At 38.3% G+C, this 26354-nt stretch overlaps 1 protein-coding gene across 1 annotated transcript; it reads left to right on the forward strand.

The window, feature by feature from the left end:
• Window positions 1–22697: 22697 nt before the first annotated feature.
• On the forward strand, window positions 22698–25212 carry LOC132418516 (putative G antigen family E member 3). Its single transcript, XM_060002419.1, has 4 exons — window positions 22698–22772; window positions 23199–23283; window positions 24095–24220; window positions 25190–25212. Exons 1-4 carry the CDS (start codon window positions 22698–22700, stop codon window positions 25210–25212), a joined length of 309 nt encoding a protein of 102 aa, XP_059858402.1.
• Window positions 25213–26354: the final 1142 nt, after the last annotated feature.

Consider the following 26354-nt stretch of genomic DNA (forward strand, 5'->3'; position numbering starts at 1 on the left):
AAATCTTGCACAACCAAGGCTATAATAAAGATCCACACAAAATCAGATTGGAAGGGAAGAAAAGCAATCAGGATGCGACCTTTACCCCTGGAATGGGACAAAGAAGAAGAGGGGGATCTTCCCTGGGGAGTGTGCTGTTAGAGTCACATATTGGTTGCCTAACATCTGGGGTCTGACACTGGGAAGCCAAGTTCCCTTAGATGGTTAGAAAACAAGTTGGACCAGCAGAAGAGCTGTAGGAATCTTAGACTCTGCTTGTGAAGAGCATGCACATACTCATTTACTCCTGAAAATAAATGGATCTCTCTCTTCTCCTTCTTTCTTTTCTTCTGCTACATGTGTGGTACTACAGTTTTCTGGGTCTTTTAAAAAACTTAATTGTATATCATTAACAGTTTTCAAGTTAATATGGTCTTCTTTTAAAAGGTTCCATATTATTCCAATAAAAAAATAAGATGGAGAAAGTAGATTGAAACTGCATCAGACTCTGCCCATCTCCCATGACTGCCTCACAATGCACCCCAACCCGAGCCAAGTGTCTGCTCTGGCCCTGCTTGCTTTATAGCACAGCTCCACACTAGGGAAAGGGCTGCTCAGGGCAAAGAAGAGTTCAGTTGTATGGGACAGAATGGATGCAGACTTGGAATGGCATCTGAATGGGGACAATGGTAGCCATTACTGGTGCTTAAAGAGGCAGCACATCAGGAGTGGCTTGGGATTCTGACTGGGGCTGGGACCGAGGCTGCAACAGCCAGTGCCCAGATCCATGCAGAACACATGCTCAAGAACCACTTGCCCCAGCACTGCTTCCTTCTGGGGCAAAGGTGCCAGTGTTTCAAGGTGGGGAGAGCACACACTTAGAGGGAAGGGAACCAGCTCAGACCTGACCCACAGGTCTTCTGATTCAACAGCTTGGGACCAACCCAAATAGGGTGGTGTTGGTCACTGAGCAGTGCAGAAGTTCCAGCTCACATTTGGCTCTGGCTGTAGCTTCACCATCTCCAGACATAGCTCCTACCAAGGTGTTAGTTGTTAGAACACCCTGGGGAAAGATGTGACTCATGCTCATGTCAGATCCAGTTCTCCCACCAAACCACTGGGCACACCGATTGTATAAGGATTCTCCCACACAAGCACACCCCTTCAAGATACTAATAATGAAACATCAGAAAGATAAATCAACGAGTGATCAAGATGGCAGAGGAGTAAGACGATTCACACAGAACATCTACTGAATGCTGGCAGAAGACCTCAGACTTCCAAAAGAGCAAGACAACTTCCATGTAAATGGGTAGGACAAAAGGAAAAAAAAAGAGAGAGAAAGAAAGGAATCTAGATGGGACCTGTTCCCCAGGGAAGGAGCTGTGAAGGAGGAAATGTTCTCACACCTGGGGAAGTCACCTCATTGGTGGGAAGATCAGCCTGGAGGGAAGGGGAGCTTTGGAGTCTTGGAGGAGAGTGCAGCAACTGGTTTTCAGTAGGCAAAATGGAGACCGACCAGCACAGATAGTGGGTACCATCGCCCTGTACTCCCCAGACTGAGACACTTGTCTGCCAATGTGGACAGGGGCTAGATGGTGAAGCTCGGGCTTCAGAGGTCAGACCCAGGGACAGGACCGGGGTTGGTTGTATGGAGACAGGTTGAAGAGGCTGGAGTGTGGCAACTGAGGTATACTCGGAAGAAGCCTGGGCCTGGCTAGAGAGGCAAGGCTCCATTTTTGTGTCCCACAAAGAGAAGGGTGAGACCACCATAGGCACTTCTTTCCCTTTGCATGCTCTCAGGTAACAGGACACTGCCCACACGTGCTCTGTGAGTGGGCATGAGACAGCACCACCATTCTGGGCCACTAATATGAAACCTGCAAGCAGGGGTCAAGTGCTGCACCCACAGTCTCCAGAGTGTGCGGGCCACTGCTGCTGCTAAAAGACCTGCGAGCAGGCACCAAGTGCTGCCCTTGCTGTACAGGAGGACACCGTCCCCCTCCCCCACTAAGACACCTATGAATATGAGCCAAGTGCTGCCACCACTGTACCAGGAGAGCACACGTGCCATGACCAGGCACTAAATGCTAGCCCTGCTGTTGCAGGAGTGCATGGGCCACTGCTGCTGCTAAGAGACCTGGGAGCAGGTGCCAATCGCTGCTCCCACTGTCTGGGAGTGGGCAGACCACAACTGCTGCTGGGACACCTGTGAACATGCAGTAACCACTGCCCCTGCCATCCTGTGAGTGTGCAAGGGCCGCTGCAACTGCACACCCCATATCAAGGGGATAATGGCCAGCACACACTGAGGAAAGATGCAGCAAGCATCCAAACTAAAAGAAGCCCTTCAATTACAGAAAAGGTGACTGAGTAGAAGGACTTGAGCTCACCTCCTCCCACAAAAACATCAAAGTCACAGTTACCTGCTGAACAACCATCAACAAAAAAGACTGGAACATACCAAAAAAGATATTTTGCATCCAACAATAAAGGAATCACGAGATGGTAGGATGGGCACTTTCACAATATAATCAAATACCATACCCACCAGGTGGGCAACCCACAAACTGGAAAATAAGTATATTGCAGAGTTTCTCCCCCAGGAGTGAGAGATCTGAGCTCCACGTCAAGCTCCCCAGCCTGAGAGTCTGGCATTGGGAGGAGACCCCAGAACGTTTGGCATTGAAGGCCAGTGGGGCTTGAGTACAGAAGTTACACAGGACAGGGGGAAACAGAGACTCCATTCTTGGAGGATGCACACAAAGTTTGACATGCACTGGGACTCAGCATAAACCTCTGACTCCATAAGAGCCTGGGCTGGACCAGCCTGTGGGTCTTGGAAGATCTCCTGGGGAGACAGGAGTTGGCTGTGGCTCCCTGAGGGGTCAAGCAAACTGGTGGAAAGACCCCAGGGAATATTGATTGAGCTCTCCTGGAGGTTGCCATTTTGACACCAAGACCTGGCCACAGCCTGCAGGCTCCAGTACTGGGACACCTCAGACCAAACAACTAGCAGGGTGGACACACAGCACCACCCATCAGCAGACAGCCTGTCTAAAGTGGTATGAGCTCACAGACACCTTTAAACACATCCCTTGACATGACCCTGCCAACCAGAAGGATAAACCCAGCTATAACCACCAGTGGGAAGGCAACAGTCCCTCTCACCAGGAAGTTTGCACAAGTCCCTGGACAAACATCACCCAACAGGGGGCAGAAACCAGAAGTAAGAGGAACTACAACCATGTAGCTGGCAGAAACGAGACCACACACATAGAAATTTAGACAAAATGAGACAGCAGAAAAATATGTTCCAAACAAAGGAACAAGATAAAAACCCAGAAGAACGACTAAGTGAAGTGGAGATACAAATTCAGAGTAATGATAATAATGATGATCCAAGATCTCAGAAAGAGATTGTAGGCACAGACCGAGAAGATACAAGAAATGTTTAACAAGGAACTACAAGATTTAAAGAACAAACACACAGAGATGAACTATATGACAACTGAAATGAAAAATACACAAGAAAGAATCAATAGCAGAATAAATGAGGAAGAATAACAAATAAGTGAGGTAGAAGACAGAGTGGTGGAAATTGCTCCTGCAGAACAGAATTTTAAAAATATGAAAAGAAACAAGGGCAGGGCTTCCCTGCTGGTGCAGTGTTTAAGAATCCTCCTGACAATGCAGGGGACAGAGGTTCGAGCCCTGGTCAGGGAAGATCCCACATACCGTGGAGCAACTAAGCCTGTGTGCCACAACTACTGAGCCTGCACTTTACAGCCCACGAGCCACAACTATTGAGCCTTCACACCACAACTACTGAAGCCTGCGTGCCTAGAGCCCATTCTGTGCAACAAGAGAAGCCACCAAAATGAGAAGCTCGTGCACCACAACGAAGAGTAGCCCACACTCACGACAACTAGAGAAAGGCCGTGTGCAGCAAAGAAGACCCAATGAAGCCAAAAATAAATTTAAAAAAAAAGAAACAAGAGAACTCTCAGAGACCTCTGCAACAACATTAAACATGCCAATATTCACATTATAGGGTTCCTAGAAGAAAAAGAGACAGAGAAAGGGGCTGAAAAAATATTGGAAGAGATTATAGTGGAAAACTTCCATAACATGGGAAAGGAAACCTTCACTCAGGTAAAGGAAGTGCAGAGTGTCACATACAGGATAAGCCCAAGGGGGAACATGCTGAGACACATATTAATCAAACTGACAAAAATTAGAGACAAAGAGAAAATACTAAAAGCAACAAGTGAACAGTAACAAATAACATACAAGGGAATCCCGATAAAGTTATCAGCTGAATTTTCAGCAGAAACTCTGCAGGCCACAAGGGAGTGGCTTGATATATTTAAAGTGATGAAAGGGAAAAACCTACAACCAAGAATATTCTACCCAGCAAGGTTCTTGCTTAGATTTGACAGAGAAAGCAAAAGCTTTACAGATAAGCAGAAACTAAGGGAGTTCAGTACCACCAAACCAGCTTTACAACAAATCCTAAAGGAATTTCTCTAGGCATAAAAGAAAAGGACACACCTAGAAACAAGAATATTATGAATGGGAAAGGTCACCAGTAAAAGCAGTAAAAGCAAATATACAGTAAAACAAATATACAGTAAAGGTAGGAAATGATTCAGACACAAATATGATATCAAAACCAGCAATGGTGAGAAGAGGTGAGTACAAATGCAGGATATTGGAAATTGTAATTAAGACACCAAAAACTTTAAAAGCTCTTGTAAATATATATATATATATACATATATATATATATATATATATATATATATGTAGAGAGAGAGAGAGAGAGAGAGAGAGAGAGAGACTACTTTATCAAAACCTCATAAGAACCACAAATCAAAAATCTAAAATAGGCATATACACAGAAAAAGAAAAAGCAATCCAAACACAACATTAAAGATAGTGATCAAAGCACAAGAGAACAAAAGAGGAAGGGAAGAAAAGCAACCTACAAAAACAAGCCCAAAACAATTAATAAAATGACAATAAGAACATACATTTTTTTCTATTTTTTTGTTTGATTTTTTATACTGCAGTTTCTTATAGTCATCAATTTTATACACATCTGTATATAAATGTCAATCCCAATCGCCCAATTCAGCACACCACCATCCCCAGCCCACCGCGGTTTTCCCCCCTTGATGTCCATACGTTTGTGCTCTACATCTATGTCTCAACTTCTGCCCTGCACACCAGTTCATCTGTAACATTTTTCTAGGTTCCACATACATGCGTTAATATACGATATTTGTTTTTCTCTTTCTGAATTACTTCACTCTGTATGACAGTCTCTAGTTCCATCCACGTCTCAACAAATGACTTAATTTCGTTCCTTTTTATGGCTGAGTAATATTCCATTGTATATATGTACCACAACTTCTTTATCCACTCATCTGTTGATGGGCATTTAGGTTGATTCCATGGCTATTGTAAATAGTGCTGCAATGAACATTGGGGTGCATGTGTCTTTTTGAATTATGTTTTTCTCTGGGTATATGCCCAGTAGTGGGATTGCTGGATCATATGGTAATTCTATTTTTAGTTTTTTAAGGAACTTCCATACTGTTCTCCATAGTGGCTGTATCAATTGACATTCCCACCAACACTACAAGAGGGTTCCCTTTTCTCCACACCCTCTCCAGAATTTGTTGCTTGTAGATTTTCTGATGATGCCCATTCTAATCAGTGTGAGGTGATACCTTGTTGTAGTTTTGATTTTTTCCATTTCTCTAATAATTAGAGATGTTGAGCAGGTTTTCATGTGCTTCTTGGCCATCTGTATGTCTTCTTTGGAGAAATGTATACCTAGGTCTTCTACCCATTTTTGGATTGGGCTGTTTGTTTCTTTAATATTGAGCTACATGAGAAGTTTATATATTTTGGAGATTAATCCTTTGTCCATTGATTCGTTTGAAAATATTTTCTCCCATTCTGAGGGTTGTCTTTTCGCCTTGTTTATGGTTTCATTTGCTGTGCAAAAGCTTGGAAGTTTCAATAGTTTCCCATTTGTTTATTTTTATTTTTATTTCCAATGCTCTAGGAGGTAGATCAAGAAAGATCTTGTTGTGATTTATGTCAAAGTGTGTTCTTCCTGTTTCCTCTAAGAGTTTTATAGTGTCTGCTCTTACATTTAGGTCTCGAATCCATTTTGAGTTTCTTTTTGTGTATGGTGTTAGGGAGTGTTCTAATTTCATTCTTTTACATGTAGCTGTCCAGTTTTCCCAGCACCACTTATTGAAGAGACTGTCTTTTCTCCATTGTATATCTTTGCCCACTTTGCCAGAGATTATTGACCATAAGACCATAGTGTATCTTTGGGCTTTCTATCTTCTTCCATTGGTCAATGTTTCTGTTTTTGTGCCAGTACCATGTCTTGATTACTGTAGCTTTGTTGTATAGTCTGAAGTCAGGGCGTCTGATTCCTCCAGCTCTGTTTTTTTCCCTCAAGACTGCTTTGGCTATTCGGGGTCTTTTGTGTCTCCATACAAACTTTAAGATGATTTGCTCTAGTTCCATAAAAAAAGCCATTGGTAATTTCATAGGGATTGCATTGAATCTGTAGATTGCTTTGGGTAGTATAGTCATTTTCACAATATTGATTCTTCCAATCCAAGCGCATGGTATATCTCTCCATCTGTTAGTATCATCTTTAACTTCTTTTATCAGCGTCTTATAGTTTTCTGCATACAGGTCTTTTGTCTCCTTAGCTAGTTTATTCCTAGGTATTTTATTCTTTTTGTTGCAATGGTAAATGGGAATTTTTCCATAATTTTTCTTTCAGATTTTCATCATTAGTGTAGGGGAATGCAAGAGATTTATGTGCATTAATTTTGTATTCTGCAAATTTACCAAATTCAATGATCAGCTCTACTAGTTTTCTGGTGGCATTTTTAGGATTCTCTATGTACAGTATCATGTCATCTGCAAACAGTGACAGTTTTACTTCTTCTTTTCCAATTTGTATTGCTTTTATTTATTTTTCTTCTCTGATTGCCATGGCTAGGGCTTCCAAAACTATGTTGAATAATAGTGGTGAGAGAGGACATCCTTGTCTTCTTCCTGATCTTACAGGAAATGCTTTCAGTTTTTCACCATTGCGAATGATGTTTGCTGTGGGGTTGTCATATATGGCCTTCATTATGTGGAGGTAGGTTCCCTCTATGCCCACTTTCTGGAGAGTTCTTATCATAAATGGGAGCTGAATTTTGTCAAAAGCTTTTTCTGCATCTATTGAGGTGATCATATGGCTTTTGTTCTTCAATTTGTTAATATAGTGTATCACATTGATTGATACGCGTATATTGAAGAACCCTTGCATTCCTGGGATAAATCCCACTTAATCGTGGTATATGATCCTTTTAAGGTGTTGTTGGATTCTGTTTGCTAGTATTTTGTTGAGGATTTTTGCATCTATATTCATCAGTGATATTGGTCTGTAATTTTCTTTTTTTTGTAGCATCTTTGTCTGGTTTTGGTATCAGGGTGATGGTGGCCACATAGAATGAGTTTGGGAGTGTTCCTTCCTCTGCAATTTTTTGGAAGAGTTTGAGGAGGATGGGTTTTAGCTCTTCTCTAAAAGTTTGACAGAATTCACCTGTGAAGCCATCTGGTCCTGGACTTTTGTTTCTTGCACGATTATTAATCACAGTTTCAATTTCATCGCTTGTGATTGGTCTGTTCATATTTTCTGTTTCTTCCTGGTTCAGTCTTGGAAGATTATACCTTTCTAAGAATTTGTCTATTTCCTCCAGGTTGGCCATTTTATTGGCATAGAGTTGCTTGTAGTAGTCTCTTAGGATTCTTTGTATTTCTGCAGTGTCTGTTGTAACTTCTCCTTTTTCATTTCTAATTTTATTGATTTGAGCCCACTCCCTCATTTCTTGTTGAGTCTGGCTAATGCTTTAATAATTTTGTTTATCTTCTCAAAGAACCAGCCTTTAGTTTTATTGATCTTTGCTATTGTTTTTGTTGTTTCTATTTCATTTATTTCTGCTCTGATCTTTACAATTTCTTTCCTTCTGCTAACTTTGGGCTTTGTTTGTTCTTCTTTCTCTACTTCCTTTAGGTGTAAGGTTACATTGTTTATTTGAGACTTTTCTTGTTTCTTGAGGTAGGCTTTTATAGCTATAAACTTCCCTCTTAGAAATGCTTTTCCTGCATCCCATAGATTTTGGATCATCATGTTTTCACTATCATTTGTCTCTAGGTATTTTTTTATTTCCTCACTGATTTCTTGGTTATTTAGTACCGTATTATTTAGCCTCCATGTGGTTGTATTCTTTACGTTTTTTCCCTGTAATTCACTTCTAATCTCATATCATTGTGGTCAGAAAAGATGCTTGATATGATTTCAATTTTCTTAAATTTACTGAGGCTTGATTTGTGACCCAAGATGTGATCTATCCTGGAGAATGTTCTGTGCACACTTGAGAAGAAAGTGTAATCTGCTGTTTTTGTATGCAATGTCCTATAAATATCAATTAAATTATTCTGGTCTATTGTGTCATTTAAAGCTTCTGTTTCCTTATTTATTTTCATTTTGGATAATCTGTCAATTGGTGTAAGTGAGGTGTTTAAATACCCCACTTGTGTTGTGTTACTGTTGATTTCCTGTTTTATAGCTGTTAGCAGTTGCCTTTTGTATTGAGGTGGTCCTATGTTGGGTGCATATACATTTATAATTGTTATATCTTCTTCTTGGATTGATCCCTTGATCATTATGTAGAGTCCTTCCTTGTTTCTTGTAACATTTTTTATTTTAAAGTCCATTTTATCTGATATGAGTATAGCTACTTGAGGTTTCTTTCGATTTCCATTTGTATGGAATATCTTTTTCCATCCCTTCACTTGCAATCTGTATGTATCCCTAGGTCTGAAGTGGGTCTCTTTTAGACAACATATATATGGGTCTTGTTTTTGCTTCTGTTCAACAAGCCTGTGTCTTTTGGTTGGAGCATTTAATCCATTCATGTTTAAGGTAATTATCAATATGTATGTTCCTGTGACCATTTTCTTAATTATTTTGGGTTTGTTTTTGTAGATCTTTTTCTTCTCTTGTGTTTTCCACTTAGAGAAGTTCCTTTAGCATTTTTTGTAGAGCTGGTTTGGTGGTGCTGAGTTCTCTTAGCTTTTGCTTCTCTGTAAAGCTTTTGATTTCTCCATCGAATCTGAATAAGATCCTTGCCAGGTAGAGTAATCTTTGTTGTAGGTTCTTCTCTTTCATAACTTTAAGTATATCATGCCACTCCCTTCTGGCTTGTAGAGTTTCTGCTGAGAAATCAGCTGTTAACCTTATGGGAATTCCGCTGTATGTTATTTGTCATTTTTCCCTTGCTGCTTTCAATAAATTTTCTTTGTCTTTACTTTCTGCCCATTTGATTACTATGTGTCTTGGTGTGTTTCTCCTTGGGTTTATCCTGCCTGGGACCAACTGTGCTTCCTGGACTTGAGTGGCTATTTCCTTTCCCATGTTAGGTAAGTTTTCGACTATAATCTCTTCAAATATTTTCTCAGGTCCTTTCTCTCTCTCTTCTCCTTTTGGGACCCCTGTAATGCGAATGTTGTTGCATTTAATGTTGTCCCAGAGGTCTCTTAGTCTGTCTTCATTTCTTTTTATTCTTTTTTCTTTGTTCTGTTCCACAGCAGTGAATTCCACCATTCTGTCTTCCAGGTAACTTATCTGTTCTTCTGCCTCAGTTATTCTGCTATTGAGTCCTGCTAGTGTAGTTTTCATTTCAGTTATTGTATTGTTCATCTCTGTTTGTTTGTTCTTTATTTCTTCTAGGTCTTTGTTAAACATATATTGCATCTTCTCGAATTTTGCCTGCATTGTTTTTCTGAGGTCCTGGATCATCTTCACTATCATTATTCTGAATTCTTTTTCTGGAAGGTTGCCTATCTCCACTTCATTTCATTGTTTTTCTGGGGTTTTATCTTGTTCCTTCATCTGGTATGTAGCCCTGTTCCTTTTCACCTTGTCTCTCTTTCTGTGAATGTAGTTTTTGTTCCACAGGCTGCAGTATTTTAGTTCTTCTTGCTTCTTCTCTCTGTCCTCTGGTGGATGAGGCTATCTAAGCAGCTCAATCAAGAACATACATATTGATAATTACCTTAAATGTAAATGGATTAGTTGCTCCATCCAAGAAAACAGACACGCTGAACAGATACAAAAACAAGAACCGTATATATGCTGTCTACAAGAGGCCCACTCCAGATCTAGGGACACATGCAGACTGAAAGTGAGGGGATGAGAGTAAGAGTATTACATGCAAATAAAAATCAAAAGAATGCTGGGGTAGGAATACTCATATCAGACAAAATAGAGTTTAAAATAAAGACTGTTACAAGAGATAAAGAAGGACACTACATAATGAACAAGAGATCAATCCAAGAAGAATATATAATAATTGCAAATATCTCTGCACCCAACATAGGACCACCACAATATATAAGGCAAATGCTAACAGCCATAAAAGAAGAAATCGACAGTAACACAATAATAGTAGGGGAATTTAACAACCCATTTACATCAATGGACAGATAATCCAGACAGAAAATCAATAAGGAAACACAGGACTTTAAATGACACATTAGAGCAGATGGACTTAATTTACATTTATGGAACATTCCAACTGAAAGCAGCAGAATACACATTCTTCTCAAGTGCACGTGGAACCTTCTCCAGGATAGATCAGATACTCAGCCACAAAGCAAACCTCAGTAAGTTTAAGAAAGTTGAAATCATATCAAGCATCTTATCCAACCACAACACATGAGATTAGAAATCAACTACAAGGAAAGAAAACTGTAAAATCACAATCACATGGAGGGTAAACAATATGTTACTAAACAACGAATGGATCACTGATGAAATCAAAGAGGAAATAAAAACATAACTAGAGACAAATGACAACAAAAACATGATGATCCCATACCTATGGGACATGGCAAAAGCAGTTCGAAGAAAGCAGTTTATAGTGATACAATCTTATGTCAGGTGAAAAAAAATTCAAATAAACAACCTAACCTTACTAAGGCAAGTAGAGAAAAAAATGCAAAAATCAGTTAGCAGAAGGAAAGATCAGAGCAGAAATGAATGAAGTAGAGATAAAGAAAACATTGGAATAGATCAATTAAACTAAAATATGATTCTTTTAAAAGATAAACAAAATTGATAAACCTCTAGCCAGCCTCAACAAGAAAAAATGTGACAGGGCTCAAATCAATAAAATTAGAAATGAAAAAGACGTAAAAACAGACACCACAGAAATATAAAGCATCTTAAGAAACTAACTACAAGTAACTATATGCCAATAAAATGGACAACCTAGAAGAAATGGACAAATTCTTAGAAATGTACAACCTTCCTAGATGGAATGAGGAAGAAAAAGAAAATATGAACAGAGCAATCACAAGTACTGAAATTGAAACTGTGATTAAAATTTTCCAAAAAACAAAATTATAGGACCAGACTGCTTCAAAAGCAAATTCTATCAAACATTTAGAGAAGAGTTAACACCTATCTTTTTGAAACTCTTCCAAAAAATTGAAGAGAAAGGAATAATCCCAAACTAATTTTGTACAGCCACCATCACCTTGAAACTGAAATCAGAAAAAGATACCATGAAAAAGGAAAATTATGGAAAAATATCACTAATAAACATAGACACAAAAATTCTCAAAAAAATATTAGCAAACCAAATCCAACAATAAATTAAAATGATCAGACAGCATACTCAACTGGGATTTATCCTAAGGATGCAAGGATTCTTCTATATCTGCAAATCAATAAATGTGATATACCACATTAACAAACTGCAAAATAAAAACCATATGATCACGAGGGGAAGATGGCGGAACAGTAAGACACGGAGATCACCTTCCTCCCCAAAGATACACCAGAAATACATCTATACATCGAACAACTTGCACAGAACACCTACTGAACGCTGGCAGAAGTCCTCAGAATTCCCAAAAGGCAAGAAGGTCCCCACATGCCTGGGTAGGGCAAAAGAAAAAAGAAAAAACAGAGACAAAAGGATAGTGACAGGATCTACACCAGTGGGAGGGAGCTGTGAAGGAGGAAAGGTTTCCACACTAGGAAGCCCCTTCAAGGGCAGAGACTGTGGGGGGAGGAGGGGGAAAACTTCAGAGCTGCGGAAGAGAGCACAGCAACAGGGGTACAGAGGGGAAAGGAGAGAGACTCCGGCACAGAGGATCTGTGCAGACCTTCACTCACCAGCCCAAGAAGCTTGTCTGCTCACCCGCTGGGGTGGGCGGAGCTGGGAGCTGAGGCTTGGGTTTCAGTAGGAGCACAGGGAGAGGACTGCGGTTGGTGGCATGAACACAGCCTGCAGGGGATTAGTGCACCACGGCTAGCCGGGAGGGAGTCCGGGGAAAACTCTGGACCTGCTGAAGAGGCAAGAGACTTTTTCTTCCCTCTTTGTTTCCTGGTGCATGAGGACAGGGGATTAAGAGCGCTACTTAAAGGAGCTCCAGAGATGGGCACAAGCCGCGGCTAAAACCGTGGACCTCAGAGACGGGCATGAGACAATAAGGCTGCTGCTGCCACCACCAAGAAGCCTGTGTGCGAGAGCAGGTCACTATCAACACCCCCCTTCCAGGGAGCCTGTGCAACCCATCACTGCCAAGGTCCCGGGATCCAGGGACAACTTCCCCGGGAGAACGCATGGTGTGCCTAAGGCTGGTGCAATGTCACGCCGGCCTCTGTCGCTGCAGGCTAACCCTGCACTCCATACCCCTCCTTCGCCCCGGCCTGAGTGAGCCAGAGTCCCCGAAGCAGCTGCTCCTTTAACCCCGTCCTGTGTGAGAGAAGAAGAGACCTACACACAGAGGCGGGGCCAAATCCAGCGACCTACACACAGAGGCGACCTACACACAGAGGCGGGGCCAAATCCAAAGCGGAGACCCTGGGAGCTGTGAGAAAAAGAAAAAAAAGGGAAATCTCTCCCAGCAGCCTCAGAAGCAGCGGATTAAAGCTCCCAAATCAACTTGATGTACCCTGCACCTGTGGAATACATGAATAGACAACGAATCATGCCAAATTGAGGAGATGGACTTTGAGAGCAAGATTTATGATTTTTTCCCCTTTTCATCTTTTTATGAGTGTGTATGGGTGTGCTTCTCTGTGAGATTTTGTCTGTATAGCTTTGCTTCCACCATTTGTCCTAGGGTTCTCTCTGTCCGTTTTTATTTAAATGTTTTTCTTATTAATTATTTTTTATTCTAATAACTTTATTTTATTTTATCTTACTTTATTTTACTTTATCTTCTTTCTTTCTTTCCTTCTTTCCCTCCCTCCTTCCATCCTTCCTTCCCTCCCTCCCTCCCTCCTTTCTTTCCTTCCTTCTTTCTTTCTTTCTTTCTTTCTTTCTTTCTTTCTTTCTTTCTGTTTTCTTTCTTCTTATTCTCACTTTTATTCTGAGCCATGTAGATGAAAGGTTCTTGGTGCTGCAGCCAGGAGTCAGTGCTGTGCCTCTGAGGTGGGAGAGCCAATTTCAGGACACTGGTTCACAAGAGAACTCCCAACTCCACATAATATCAAATGGCAAAAAACTCCCAGAGATCTCAATCACAGCACCAGCACCCAGCTTCACTCAACCATGAGCAAGCTGCAGTGCTGGACACCCTATGCCAAACAACTAGCAAGACAGGAAAACAACCCCACCCATTAGCAGAGAGGATCCCTAAAATCATAATCAATCCACAGACACCCCAAAACACACAAAGAGACATGGATGGGCCCAGCAGAAAGACAAGATCCAGCCTCATCCTCCAGAACACAGGAACTAGTCCCCTCCACCAGGCAGACTACATAACCCATTGAACCAACTATAGCCACTGGGGACAGACACCAAAAACAATGGGAACTATGAACCTGCAGCTGGCAAAAGGATACCACAAACACTGTAATATAAACAAAATGAAAAGACAGAAAAACACACAGAAGATGAAGGAGTAAGATAAAAACACACCAGACCTAATAAATGAATAGGAAATAATCAGACTACCTGAAAAAGAATTCAGAATAATGATAGTAAAGATGATCCAAAATCTTGGAAGTAGAATAGACAAAATGCAAGAAACATTTAACAAGGACCTAGAAGAACTAAAGATGAAACAAGCAACGATGAACAACAGAATAAATGAAATGAAAAGTACTCTAGATGGGATCAATAGCAGAATAACTGAGGCAGAAGAATGGATAAGTGACCTGGAAGATAAAACAGTGGAAATAACTACTGCAGAGTAGAATAGAGAAAAAAGAATGAAAAGAACTGAGGACAGTCTCAGAGACCTCTGGGACAACAGTAAACACACCAACATTCGAATTATAGGGTTTCCAGAAGACGAGGAGAAAAAGAAAGGGACTGAGAAAATATTTGAAGACATTATAGTTGAAAACTTCCCTTATATGGGAAAGGAAAGAGTTAGTCAAGCCTAGGAAGCACAGAGAGTCCCAAACAGGATAAATCCAAGGAGAAATATGCCAAGACACATATTAATCAAACTGTCAAAAATTAAATACAAAGAAAATATATTACAAGCAGCAAGGGGAAAACAACAAATAACACACAAGGGAATCCCCATAAAGTTAACAGGTGACCTCTCAGCAGAAACACTGCAAGCCAGAAGGGACTGGCAGGACATATTTAAAGTAACGAAGGAGAAAAACCTGCAACCAAGATTACTCTACCCAACAAGGATCTCATTCAGATTTGATGGAGAAATTAAAATCTTTACAGACAAGCAAAAGCTAAGAGAGTTCAGCACCACCAAACCAGCTTTACAACAAATGCTAAAGGAACTTCTCTAGACAAGAAACACAAAACAAGGAAAAGACCTACAATAACGAACCCAAAACAACTAAGAAAATGGGAATAGGAACATACATATAGATAATTACCTTAAATGTAAATGGATTAAATGCTCCCACCAAAAGACACAGATTGGCTGAATGGATACAAAAACAAGACCCATATATATTCTGTCTACAAGAGACCCACTTCGGACCTAGAGACACATACAGACTGAAAGTAAGGGTATGGAAAAAGATATTCCACGCAAATGGAAACCAAAAGAAAGCTGGAGTAGCAATTCTCATATCAGACAAAATAGACCTTAAAATAAAGACTATTAGAAGAGACAAAAAGGACACTACATAATGATGAAGGGAGTGAAACAAGAAGAAGATGTAACAATTGTAAATATTCATGCACCCAACATAGGAAGACCTCAATACATAAGGCAAATACTAACAGCCATAAAAGGGGAAATCGACAGTAACACATTCATAGTAGGGGACTTTAACACCCCACTTTCACCAACGGATATATCATCCAAAATGAAAATAACTAAGGAAACACAAGCTTTAAATGATACATTAAACAAGATGGACTTAATTCATATTTATAGGACATTCCATCCAAAAAAAACAGAATACACACTTTTCTCAAGTGCTCATGGAACATTATTCAGTATAGATCATATCATGGGTCACAAATCAAGCCTAGGTTAATTTAACAACATTGAAATTGTATCAAGTATCTTTTCCAACCACAATGCTATGAGGCTAGATATCAATTAGAGGAAAACATCTTGAAAAATTACAAACACATGGAGGCTAAACAATACACTACTCATTAGCGAAGTGATAACCGAAGAAATCAATGAGGAAATTAAAAAAATACCTAGAAACAAATGACAATGGACACATGACGACCCAAAACCTATGGGATGCAGCAAAAACAGTTGTAAGAGGGAAGTTTATAGCAATACAATCCTACCTTAATAAACAGGAAACATTTCACATAATGAATATAAACATGCACCTAAAGCAATTAGAGAAAGAAGAACAAAAAAACCCCAAAGTTAGCAGAAGGAAAGAAATCATAAAGATCAGATCAGAAATAAATGAAAAAGAAATGAAGGAAACAATAGCAAAGATCAATAAAACTAAAAGCTGGTTCTTTGAGAAGGTAAACAAAATTGAGAAACCATTAGCCAGACTCATCAAGGAAAAAAAGGAGAACACTCAAATCAATAGAATTAGAAATGAAAAAGGAGAAGTAACAACTGACACTGCAGAAATACAAAAGATCGTGAGAGATTACTACAAGCAACTCTATGCCAATAAAATGGACAACCTGGAAGACATGGACAAATTCTTAGAAATGCACAACCTGCAAGGACTGAATCAGGAAGAAATAGAAAATATGAACAGACCAACCACAAGCACTGAAACTGAAACTGTGATTAAAAATCTACCAACAAACAAAAGCCCAGGAGCAGATGGCTTCACAGGCGAATTCTATCAAACATTTAGAGAAGAGTTAACACCTATCCTTCTCAAACACTTCCAAAATATAGCTGAGGGAGGAACACTCCCAAACTCATTCTACGAGGCCACCATCACGTTGACACCAAAACCAGACAAGGATGTCACAAAGAAAGAAAACTACACGCCAATATCACTGATGAACATAGGTGCAAAAATCCTCAACAAAATACTAGCAACCATAATCCAACAGCACATTTAAAGGATCATACACCATGATCAATTGGGGTTTATTCCAGGAATGCAAGGATTCTTCAATATACGCAAATCAATCAAGGCGATAAACCATATTAACAAACAGAAGGAGAAAAACCATATGATCATCTCAATAGATGCAGAGTAAGCTTTCAACAAAATTCAACACCCATTTATGATAAAAACCCTGCAGAAAGTAGGCATAGAGGGAACTTTCCCCAACATAATAAAGGCCATATATGACAAACCCACAGCCAACATCATCCTCAATGTTGAAAAACTGAAAGCATTTCCACTAAGATCATAAACAAGACAAGGCTGCCCACTCTCACCACTCTTATTCAACATAGTTTTTTGGAAGTTGTAGCCACAGCAATAAGAGAAGAAAAGGAAATAAAAAGAATCCAAATCGGAAAAGAAGAAGTAAACCTGTCACTGTTGGCAGATGATATGATACTATACATAAAGAATACTAAAGATGCTACCAGAAAATTACTAGAGCTAATCAATGAATTTGGTAAAGTAGCAGGATACAAAATTAATGCACAGAAATCTCTTGCATTCCTATACACTAATGATGAAAAATCTGAAAGTGAAATCAAGAAAACACTCCCATTTACCATTGCAACAAAAAGAATAAAATATCTAAGAATAAACCTACCTAAGGAGAAAAACGACCTGTATGCAGAAATTTATAAGACACTGATGAAATAAAGTAAAGATGATACAAATAGATAGAGAGATATACCATGTTCTTGGATTGGAAGAATCAACATTGTGAAAATGACTGTACTAACCAAAGCAACTTAGAAATGCAGTGCAATCCCTATCAAATTACCAATGGTATTATTCACAGGAGTAGAACAAATAATTTTTAATTTGTAGGGAAGTACAAAAGACTCTAAATATCTGAGAAAGAAAAATGGAGCTACATGAATCAGGCCCCCTGACCTCAGAATATACTACAAAGATATAGTCATCAAAAGAGTTTGGTACTGGCACAAAAACAAAAATATAGATCAATGGAAAAGGATAGAAATCCTAGAAGTAAACCCATACATCTATAGTCAATTAATCTATGGCTAAGGAGGCAAGAATATGCAATGGAGTAAGACAGTCACTTCAATAAGTGATGCTGGGAAAACTGGACAGCTACATGTAAAAGAATGTAATTGGAACACTCCCTCACACCATACACTAAAATAAACTCAAAATGAAGGAAACACCTAAATGTAAGACCAGACACTATAAAACTCTTAAAAGCAAACAAAGGGAGAGGACACTTTTTGACATAAATTGCAGCAATATCTTTTAGCATCCACCTCCTAGAGTAAAGAAAATGATAACAAAAGTAAACAAAATGGACTTAATTAAACTTAAAATATATTGCACATCAAAGCACACCATAAACAAAATGAAAAGACAGCCCATAGAATGGGAGAAAATATTTGCAAACAAAGCGACCAACAAGGGATGAATCTCCAAAATATAAACAGCTCATGCAGCTCAATATCAAAAAAGCAAGCAACCCAATAAAAAAATGGGCAAGATACCTAAACAGACATTACTCTAAAGAAGATACATTGCCAAAAATCACATGAAATGATGCTCAACATCTCTAATCGTTAGAGAAATGCAAACCAAAACTACAATGAGGTATCACTTCACACTAGTCAGAATGGCTATCATCAAAAACTCTACAAACTTTAAATGCTGGAGAGGGTGTGGGAAAAGGGAACCCTCCTACATTGTTGGTGGGAATGTAAATTGGTAAAACCACTATGGACAACAGTATGGAGGTTCCTTAAAAAACTAAAAATAGAACTACCATATCATCCAGCAATCCCTCTCCTGGGCATATATCTAGAGAACATCATAATTCAAAAAGATACATGTACCCCAATGTTCATAGATGCACTATTTACAATCACCAAGACATGGAAGCAACCTAAATGTCCACTGACAGAGGAATGGATAAAGAAGATGTGGTACATATATGCAAGGGACTACTACTCAGCCATGGAAAAATGAAATAATGTCATTTGCAATAACATGGATGGACCTAGTGATTATCATATTAAGTGAAGTAAGTTGACAGAGAAGGCCAAATATCATATGATATCACTTACATGTGGAATCCAAAAGAAATGAAGCAAATGAACTTATTTAGAAAACATAAATAGGCTTAGAAATCAAACTTATGGTTACCAAAGGGGAAAGTTGGGGGCAGGGTTAAATTAGGAGTTTGGGATTAACATATACACATGACTATGCATATAATATATAGTCAATAAGGTCTTACTGTATAGCACAGGGAACTCTACCTAATATCCTGTAATAATTCATGAGGGAAAATAATCTTAAAACTAAGGGATATATGTATCACTGAATCACCTTGCTGTATACCTGAAACTAATGCAACATTGTAAATCAATGATACTCCAGTATAAAACAAACATTAAGTTAAAAAAATAGGTCCTGTGACAAACCATAATGGAAAAGAATATGAAAACATTTATATACATACATAAATATATACATATATATATATATATATATAAAACCGAGTCACTTTGCTGTACAGAAGGAATTCACACAACGTTGTAAATCAACTATACTTCAATAAAACTTAAAAAAGTTAAGCAGAATAATAATTTTAAAAATGAAAGAGAAATTAAGGAAACAACCTGAGGAATAATACTGAGGAATAAACTTAGCCAAGGAAGTGAAAAACCTATAATTTGAAAACTATTAAAAAATAGGTGTTAAATAAGATGATGCAAAAAAATGGATTTGTAGCCTGTCATCATGGACTGGAAGAATTAATGTTAAAATGTCCATACTATCAGAAGCAGTCTACAGATTTAATGAACTCACTATTAAAAATACCCTTGGCATTTTTCACAGAACTAGAGTAAATAATCCTAAAATGTATATGGATTTATGAATTACCAAAGCAATCTTGAGCAAAAAGAACTGAGCAAGATGTAGATAGCTTCCTGATTTCCAAATATACTACAAAGCCACAGTGATCAAAACAGTATAGTAGTATCAAAAATACAATATATAAATCAATGGAACAGAATAGAGAACCCAGAAATTAACCCACGCAATTATGGTCAATTAATCTATGACAATGAAATTAGAATATTTTCTCACACCTATAGAAAAATAAACTCAAAACAGATTAAAGGCCTAAATGTAAGACAAGCAACCATAGAATTCTTAGAAGAAAAGGTAGGGAGAACACTCTTTATCATAAACTGTAGCAATTTTTTTGGATATATCTCCTAAGGCAAAAGGAATAAAAGCAAAAATAAATAAATGATACGTAATTAAACTTAAAAGATTCACACTGCAAAGGAAATCAAGAACAAGCTGAAAACACAAGCTACTGAATGAGAAAACTATATTTGCAAATGATATAACCAATATGGGCTTAATATCCAATATATTTATTCAGCTCATAGGGCTCAATATCAAAACAAAAAAAACTTGATTAAAAATTGCCAGACCTGAATAGACATTTTCCCCAAGAATATATACAAATGACCATAGGCACATGAAAAAATGCCCAACATTGCTAATTCTCAGAGAAATGAAAATCAAAACCACAATGAGATATAACCTCATACATATCAGAAAGGCTATCCTCAAAAACTCTACAAATAACAGATATTGGTGAGGATGTGGAGAAAAGAGAGCCCTAGTATATCTTTGGTTGGAATGTAAATTGGTGCAGCTGCCATGGAAAACTATGGATGTTCCTCAAAAAACAAAAAATAGACCTACCATATGATCTAGCAATTCCACTGCTGGGTATATAACTGGAAGAAAAATGAAAACAATAATTTGGAAGTATACATACACCGCAATATTCATAGAAACATTATTTACAATAGCAAACACATAGAAGCAACTCAAGTGCCAATCAACAGACAATTGGATTAAGAAGATGTAGTATATCTCAATACATACAATGGAATATTACTCAGGCATAAAAAATAATGAGGTACCGCCATTTGCTGCAATGTGGATGGACCTAGAGAGTATTATGCTTAGTGAAATAAATCAGATAGAGAAAGATAAGCATGATACCCATTATATGTGGAATCTAAAAAATAATAGAAATGAATGTATATGTGAAACCGAAACAACTGAGAGATATAGAGAACTAACTAATGGTTATCGATAAGGAGAGGGGAGGGGAGGGGCTAAATAGAGTGGGGAATTAAGAGACAATCTACCTTTTATAAAATAAGTGAGCAGCATACACCTATTGCACAGCACAGGAAAATATAGACATTATTTTTTAATAATTTTAAATGAGCATAAATAATCTATAAAAATATTGAATCACTTCTTTGCACACCTGGCACTAATGTAATATTGTAAACCCTTCATTTAAAAAATTGTTCCATGAGGTTAATATAAAAATCATTAAAAATGGCATTTTCCCCTAAATAAACTTGTAAGTTATATGCAATACCAGTTAGTATCTCAACGGGAATATTTTGGATAAGATGACAATGTTCATCGGAAAGAAAAGAGTGCTAGAAAATCCAGGGGAAGTAGAAGTAATGAGAGGGAGTATTAGTGCTTCAAATATAATTAATCTATAGCCATTAAAATAGGATGGTAGTGGTATAAGTATAGACAAAGAGTGAAATGGAAGAAAATTGAAAGGAGTGAATTACAGAATGAACGGGAATGTGGACGACAATGAAAGAGCCATTTCAAATCTGTGGGAGAAATGAGGGTTGAAGATATTATGGTTAATCCCTAACTCTACTTTGTCCAGGTCAATCAAGGGTTTGAATACACAATAATGCAACCAAAAAAGACTAATTGTGTCTATTCTATTGGAGTGGGCAAGCTCATTGCAAGCATGACAGAAAACTCAAGAAGCAGTAAAGGAAATTATTGAATAAAGCATGTCTAAAAGAGGTATTAAAATCCTTAATATTTATTTCTATCACGGTGGATTTTTCTAAGGCACATCCTTCCCTAAGAGCAGCCTGGGGCTGATCTTCCCCAAAGTTACTGGACATGGAAGAAAGGTTGGTAGGAAAAACAAAAGTTCTTTGAAGTCCATTTTGGTCCTTAGGAGGGCTTGAACTTCCAGGTCTCTCTGTAGCAGCGGGAAATCCTCAGGCTGTGCCACACAAGACCTACTCCCTGTGCATGCACACTGCTATGCATGCACGTTTTTGTGCACGTCGTTTGTGGCTCAAGCTTGTCCGTTGACACGCATGCGCCTTGCCGTCCATCTTCTGTGTCAATTGCTGTGCCAGCAGAGGTCTTCGCTGAGTGAAACTCAGCCAGTACTCATAGCAGTATTCCCTGGAGTTAGGAGTGAGTGTGAGGGGAAGCCAGCGGGCTTCCTGTGAGTTGAATGGTGTGATCTGTAGCATCTGTGGAGGAAGGTCCTCGAGGTCATCGTCCATCTCCTCATAGGTGTCGTGGCTGCCATGGCTCTCATACTGGTGGTGGGAGAGGGAGGGTGGTGGGTGGTGGAAGGCAGAGGGTCAGATGAAAGAGGGGTGAGTCTTAGGGGTGCTATTTGAGGTATCTTTGTTCTGGTGGCCCTGAAACTGACGACAGAGCACAGAATCCGGAGTCTGCAGTGGGGCCCCAGGCAGGAGGCAGGGCAGACGGTAAAGGAAAGGCCTAGAAGTCGGACCACTGTGGGGTTGTGACTGCATACCGAGATTTGTAGTGCCCTGAGCAGGGTGCCAAGGGAGAAGTGGGCAAGTCGTTCTTTGAGAAAGCAGCCACAGGCATTATGTAAAAGAATTAACCTGTCTATGCTTTCCCACAAAAGTTTATTTGGGGGTTGCAGGCATGTGCATAGTAAATGTGGTATGGCAAAACCAGTATTCACTCAAGTTCTAATTCTCTAGTGTTTTCATGATGAGTCCAGTTGTGAAATGAAACCTCATTAGGAAAGCCCCCATTCTTTCACCATGTGTCTTAAAGTGATTTCTATGCCTGTTTGTTGCTACACACATAAACAAAGGCCTATTTGGTATTAAAGTACAAATAAGCATTTTGTCATAGTGTTCATATATAGCTATCCTCTTACATGTAGTTTTCAAATTATAATATTTCTTTTTCAGTGAGAAATATGAGTGGGCATGTAAGAAGAAGATCCAAATCTGCAGGAAGAAGAGAGTCTTCCCAGGTTGTTGGGCCTCTGGTTGTGAGTGCTTCAACATTTAATGTTTTCCATTACCAGAATCAATTTATTTATTGTTGTTGAACTAGTACATATACATTCATATTGTCTTCCATATTGATAAAAAATGATAATGGAATCTCATGAAAAAAACATTGACCCAGGACGATTAAATTCTGTTCTTGCCTGGATGGGTGTGCTCTTAAGTTTCCTACCTGTTGTCCTATACTAGTCAATAATGGATTACACACATCCATTTCAGTGTAGATTAAAACAGTTTGTGTCTGCGAGAAGAGTAACAATTTTATTAAGAAAAAAATTGTGTGTGTGTGTCTGTGTGTGTATTACTGTTGGAAAATATATTTAGACTTATGATTAAATATATGTATGTATTATATACATTCATAAATTATTGATTTTTAAAATTTGTGAACAAAATCACACCCCTAGGCTCAGCAGCCCAGTGATAAACCACCTCAACTAGAGGAACCACCGTCTGAGAATCAGGATACTATATCTGCTCAGGACATTGAAGGTGAAGGAGCACCTGTGGCTCAAGTTGAAAAGAGAGGGGATAAGAGTCCTTGTGGGTCTATGGGTGGTGGAGTTGTATTTGTACATCATGCATTATGACCCACTGGAAACAAGAGGAAAGAAACATTAGAAAAATATTTCAAACAATTCTTGCTACTACTCTGGGGAAAATGTGGAGTGAAGACAAGTAAAATTGTCAGAAAACGTTCCTAGCCTTCAGAAAGTGGCTTTTTCTTGATTGGGCTTTCATACGTTAACCTTTGAGTGCATTACAGAGCTCCTATATAGTTTGTTCAGCCAGTTTCTGAGTGCTTCTTTTTTATGTTTCTATGGGAGAATGAAATTGTGGGACTACCAAACCTGCCGTTTTGCTGATATTTTCATTTTTTAAAGACTTTTTCCCACACAACATTTATTAGTGCCTGCTCATGCCATGTAATGTACTAAGTGCTTGGAGTCTCAGTGCCAAAGAGAGACCTAATTTCTGTCTGAAACTTATAATCTAGTCAGAAAGACCCTAACAAATCACTGATTTAATACACAAGTACAATAACAGCTAAGTACAAAAGGGACAATTTAGTTTTCTGGGGGTAGCCTGGAGTAAGGAAGGAAAGGGTAATGTTTGAACAACTTGTTTTCCTTTTTTCTGGCAAGAGACTCCTGAAGCTAATGCTCTTGGGATACTTATGCAACATATTTATTACCATACGAGTATATAGGCTTTTATTTCATAATGATGAGGGAATGACTATTATTTCCTTATTCATATTTCATGGTTTTACTTCTTAAAAAGTGACCTTTTTATTTTTAAGGGCCTGCTATGGAAGCTGATCAACAGGAACTGGCTCTGCTGAAGACTGTGGATAAGCCTGGGGATGGTCCTGATGTCAAGGAGGAGATTCTACCAAGTCTAGAGACCATTGAAAAGCCAGAAGCAGGTTGGTTATCCATTAAGATGCAAATTATGGGGTTTCTTTTTTCTACAATATTATATATTTTTTAACATAGAGGTAACATTACGGCTATTTTAATAACAGACTTCACATACAAAGTTTATTAGAAAAGCAGTTCAGACCACAGTGACCGTCATATTAAGTCATCAAAGATGGGAACAAATTGGGTCAAATTTATATTGCGTTATAAGAGCCAAAAGTATTTTCTCACTTTGGAGTATAAGTCATTTAGTCAACAACTAATAATTTTCAGATATTTTATAAAGGCCTGCTTTTCACATAACCCATTATAATAAACATCAGTTTATATTTTGATGTCACCTATGGTGGTAATGGTTTAAAACTAGTGTGGACATGTGATTTTTTTGGTGTAAATGGAAATGCTTTTAATTGTGTAGAGCCAACAGTTTGGGTGATAATGGGGACAAATGTTTACCCTACTTCAAACAGCTACATAAAGACTAAACTATCCCAAAGAAACATTTTTGCATTTTTCCACAATAGAGACAAAACAAATGCAATAATGGCCTTTCTGTTTACTTTGCTTAGGTAGTTCCAAGCACATCTTATATTCAAAATATTATTTCACGTGAAAACATTGAAAACATATTTTTCCTTAGGTTTTTTGTTTGGTTGGATTATTACTGAAAGTATGTTATTTTTCCCTTTCTACCTATACCTACCTTTAAATAATTTAATTTGATTAAATTTGCACTGAACTGGAACAATCTCCTTGTTTACTTATTGCACTAAAAATTGATGTGATTCAAATTGCTGTTTATATGACTAAAAGTTTACCTTCAATATCTCTACAGAGGTTAACTGGATGCAAGCCAAAGGGTCACCCCTAGGGACTGGCTTTAATCCATCAAAACTGTAGTGTCCTGTGTATAGCTATAGTCATCTAAATAAAGTTCTGCAAAGTAATTTGCCTCGATTTTCTTTTTATTATAGGTGAAGGGCAACCACGGATTTAAACAAAGGTAGACTGAAGCTAAGTACGCTGTCCCTATGTTGGAAATTTGACTGCTCACCATCTCTCAATAAAGTTTTACAACTTTCTTCAAAGAATTCTTGCATAATATTATTAAATGTATTCCTAGGTATTTGATGTTTTTGAAAATTGTATCTGTTTTGCAAGTTTTTAAGTATTTGAGACTGTACATAGAGAAAAAATGTGAACTGACTTATTTTCCAGCAACTTTGCTAAATATGCTTATTAATTCCAGAAGTTTATCTATTGATCCTTTTGGATTTGAAAAATAACACAATCATATCATCTTTGAATAATGTTCTGGTTTTGCCATTTTAAAGACTATACCTTTACTTTCTTCTTCTCATTTATGGTATTGGACAGGACCATCCAATACTATTTACTAGTGGATATCCCTGTCTTTATCCTAATCAGAAATGGAAAATTTTTCACATTTCAATATAATGTTTACAGTGCCTTCTCATAGGTACCCTTTATCAAAATAAGGTAGTTCCATTCTGTTCCTGTTTTGCTAAGTATACTAAACTTGAATATATGTAGAATTTCATCAAACACTTCCAGTGCATCTCTTGAAATCATAGGACATTATTCCTCCATTAATTGGTTAATGTGATAAATTACATTAAGTTTTCACATTACATCTCTGAGCCCCTTACACTTCTGCAACAAAGTATAACATTCAAAATCCACTCTGCTTATGGAATGGCAGGGGATTATAAACAGCAACTATTCCTCCCTCTTACAGAAGTTAAAAAGTATTTCCCTGAACCAAAAAAGGAATGAAAATCTGTGGTCCATTTGAAAAATGAGTAGAAATTTAGAGTATCCTAATTTGCCACAAAATACGTGAGACGTTCCTAGGTTGTAGAACTGGCTGAAAGGACTAGGTAGAAAAAAAGTGAAATGAACAAGAGGGACCTGCTGAGGGAAAATTACTTGGGTCCTACCAACTCCGTCTCCATAAAGGCTATGGCATGAACTAGCCATTGGTTTCAATCCTGGCTCTGACATACTGGCTGTGTGATGATGGAAAATACTTAAATTCGTTGGGTGTATTTATCTATTTCTAAAATAGAAATTATAATATAATATTTACAGTAGAGTACTGCCATGAAGAAAAAGTGA

Source organism: Delphinus delphis, chromosome X (assembly GCF_949987515.2).
Source record: "Delphinus delphis chromosome X, mDelDel1.2, whole genome shotgun sequence".
In the NCBI taxonomy this organism is placed as follows: Eukaryota; Metazoa; Chordata; class Mammalia; order Artiodactyla; family Delphinidae; genus Delphinus; species Delphinus delphis.

Excerpts from the sequence above, each read along its gene's own strand:
- LOC132418516 (XM_060002419.1), top strand. The coding sequence starts at position 22,698 with ATGAGTGGGCATGTAAGAAGAAGATCCAAATCTGCAGGAAGAAGAGAG. Across the intron at positions 22,773-23,198 it reads AGGTTGTTGGGCCTCTGGTT|GCTCAGCAGCCCAGTGATAA; the intron begins GTGAGTGCTTCA and ends TCACACCCCTAG. Across the intron at positions 23,284-24,094 it reads ATCTGCTCAGGACATTGAAG|GGCCTGCTATGGAAGCTGAT; the intron begins GTGAAGGAGCAC and ends TTTATTTTTAAG.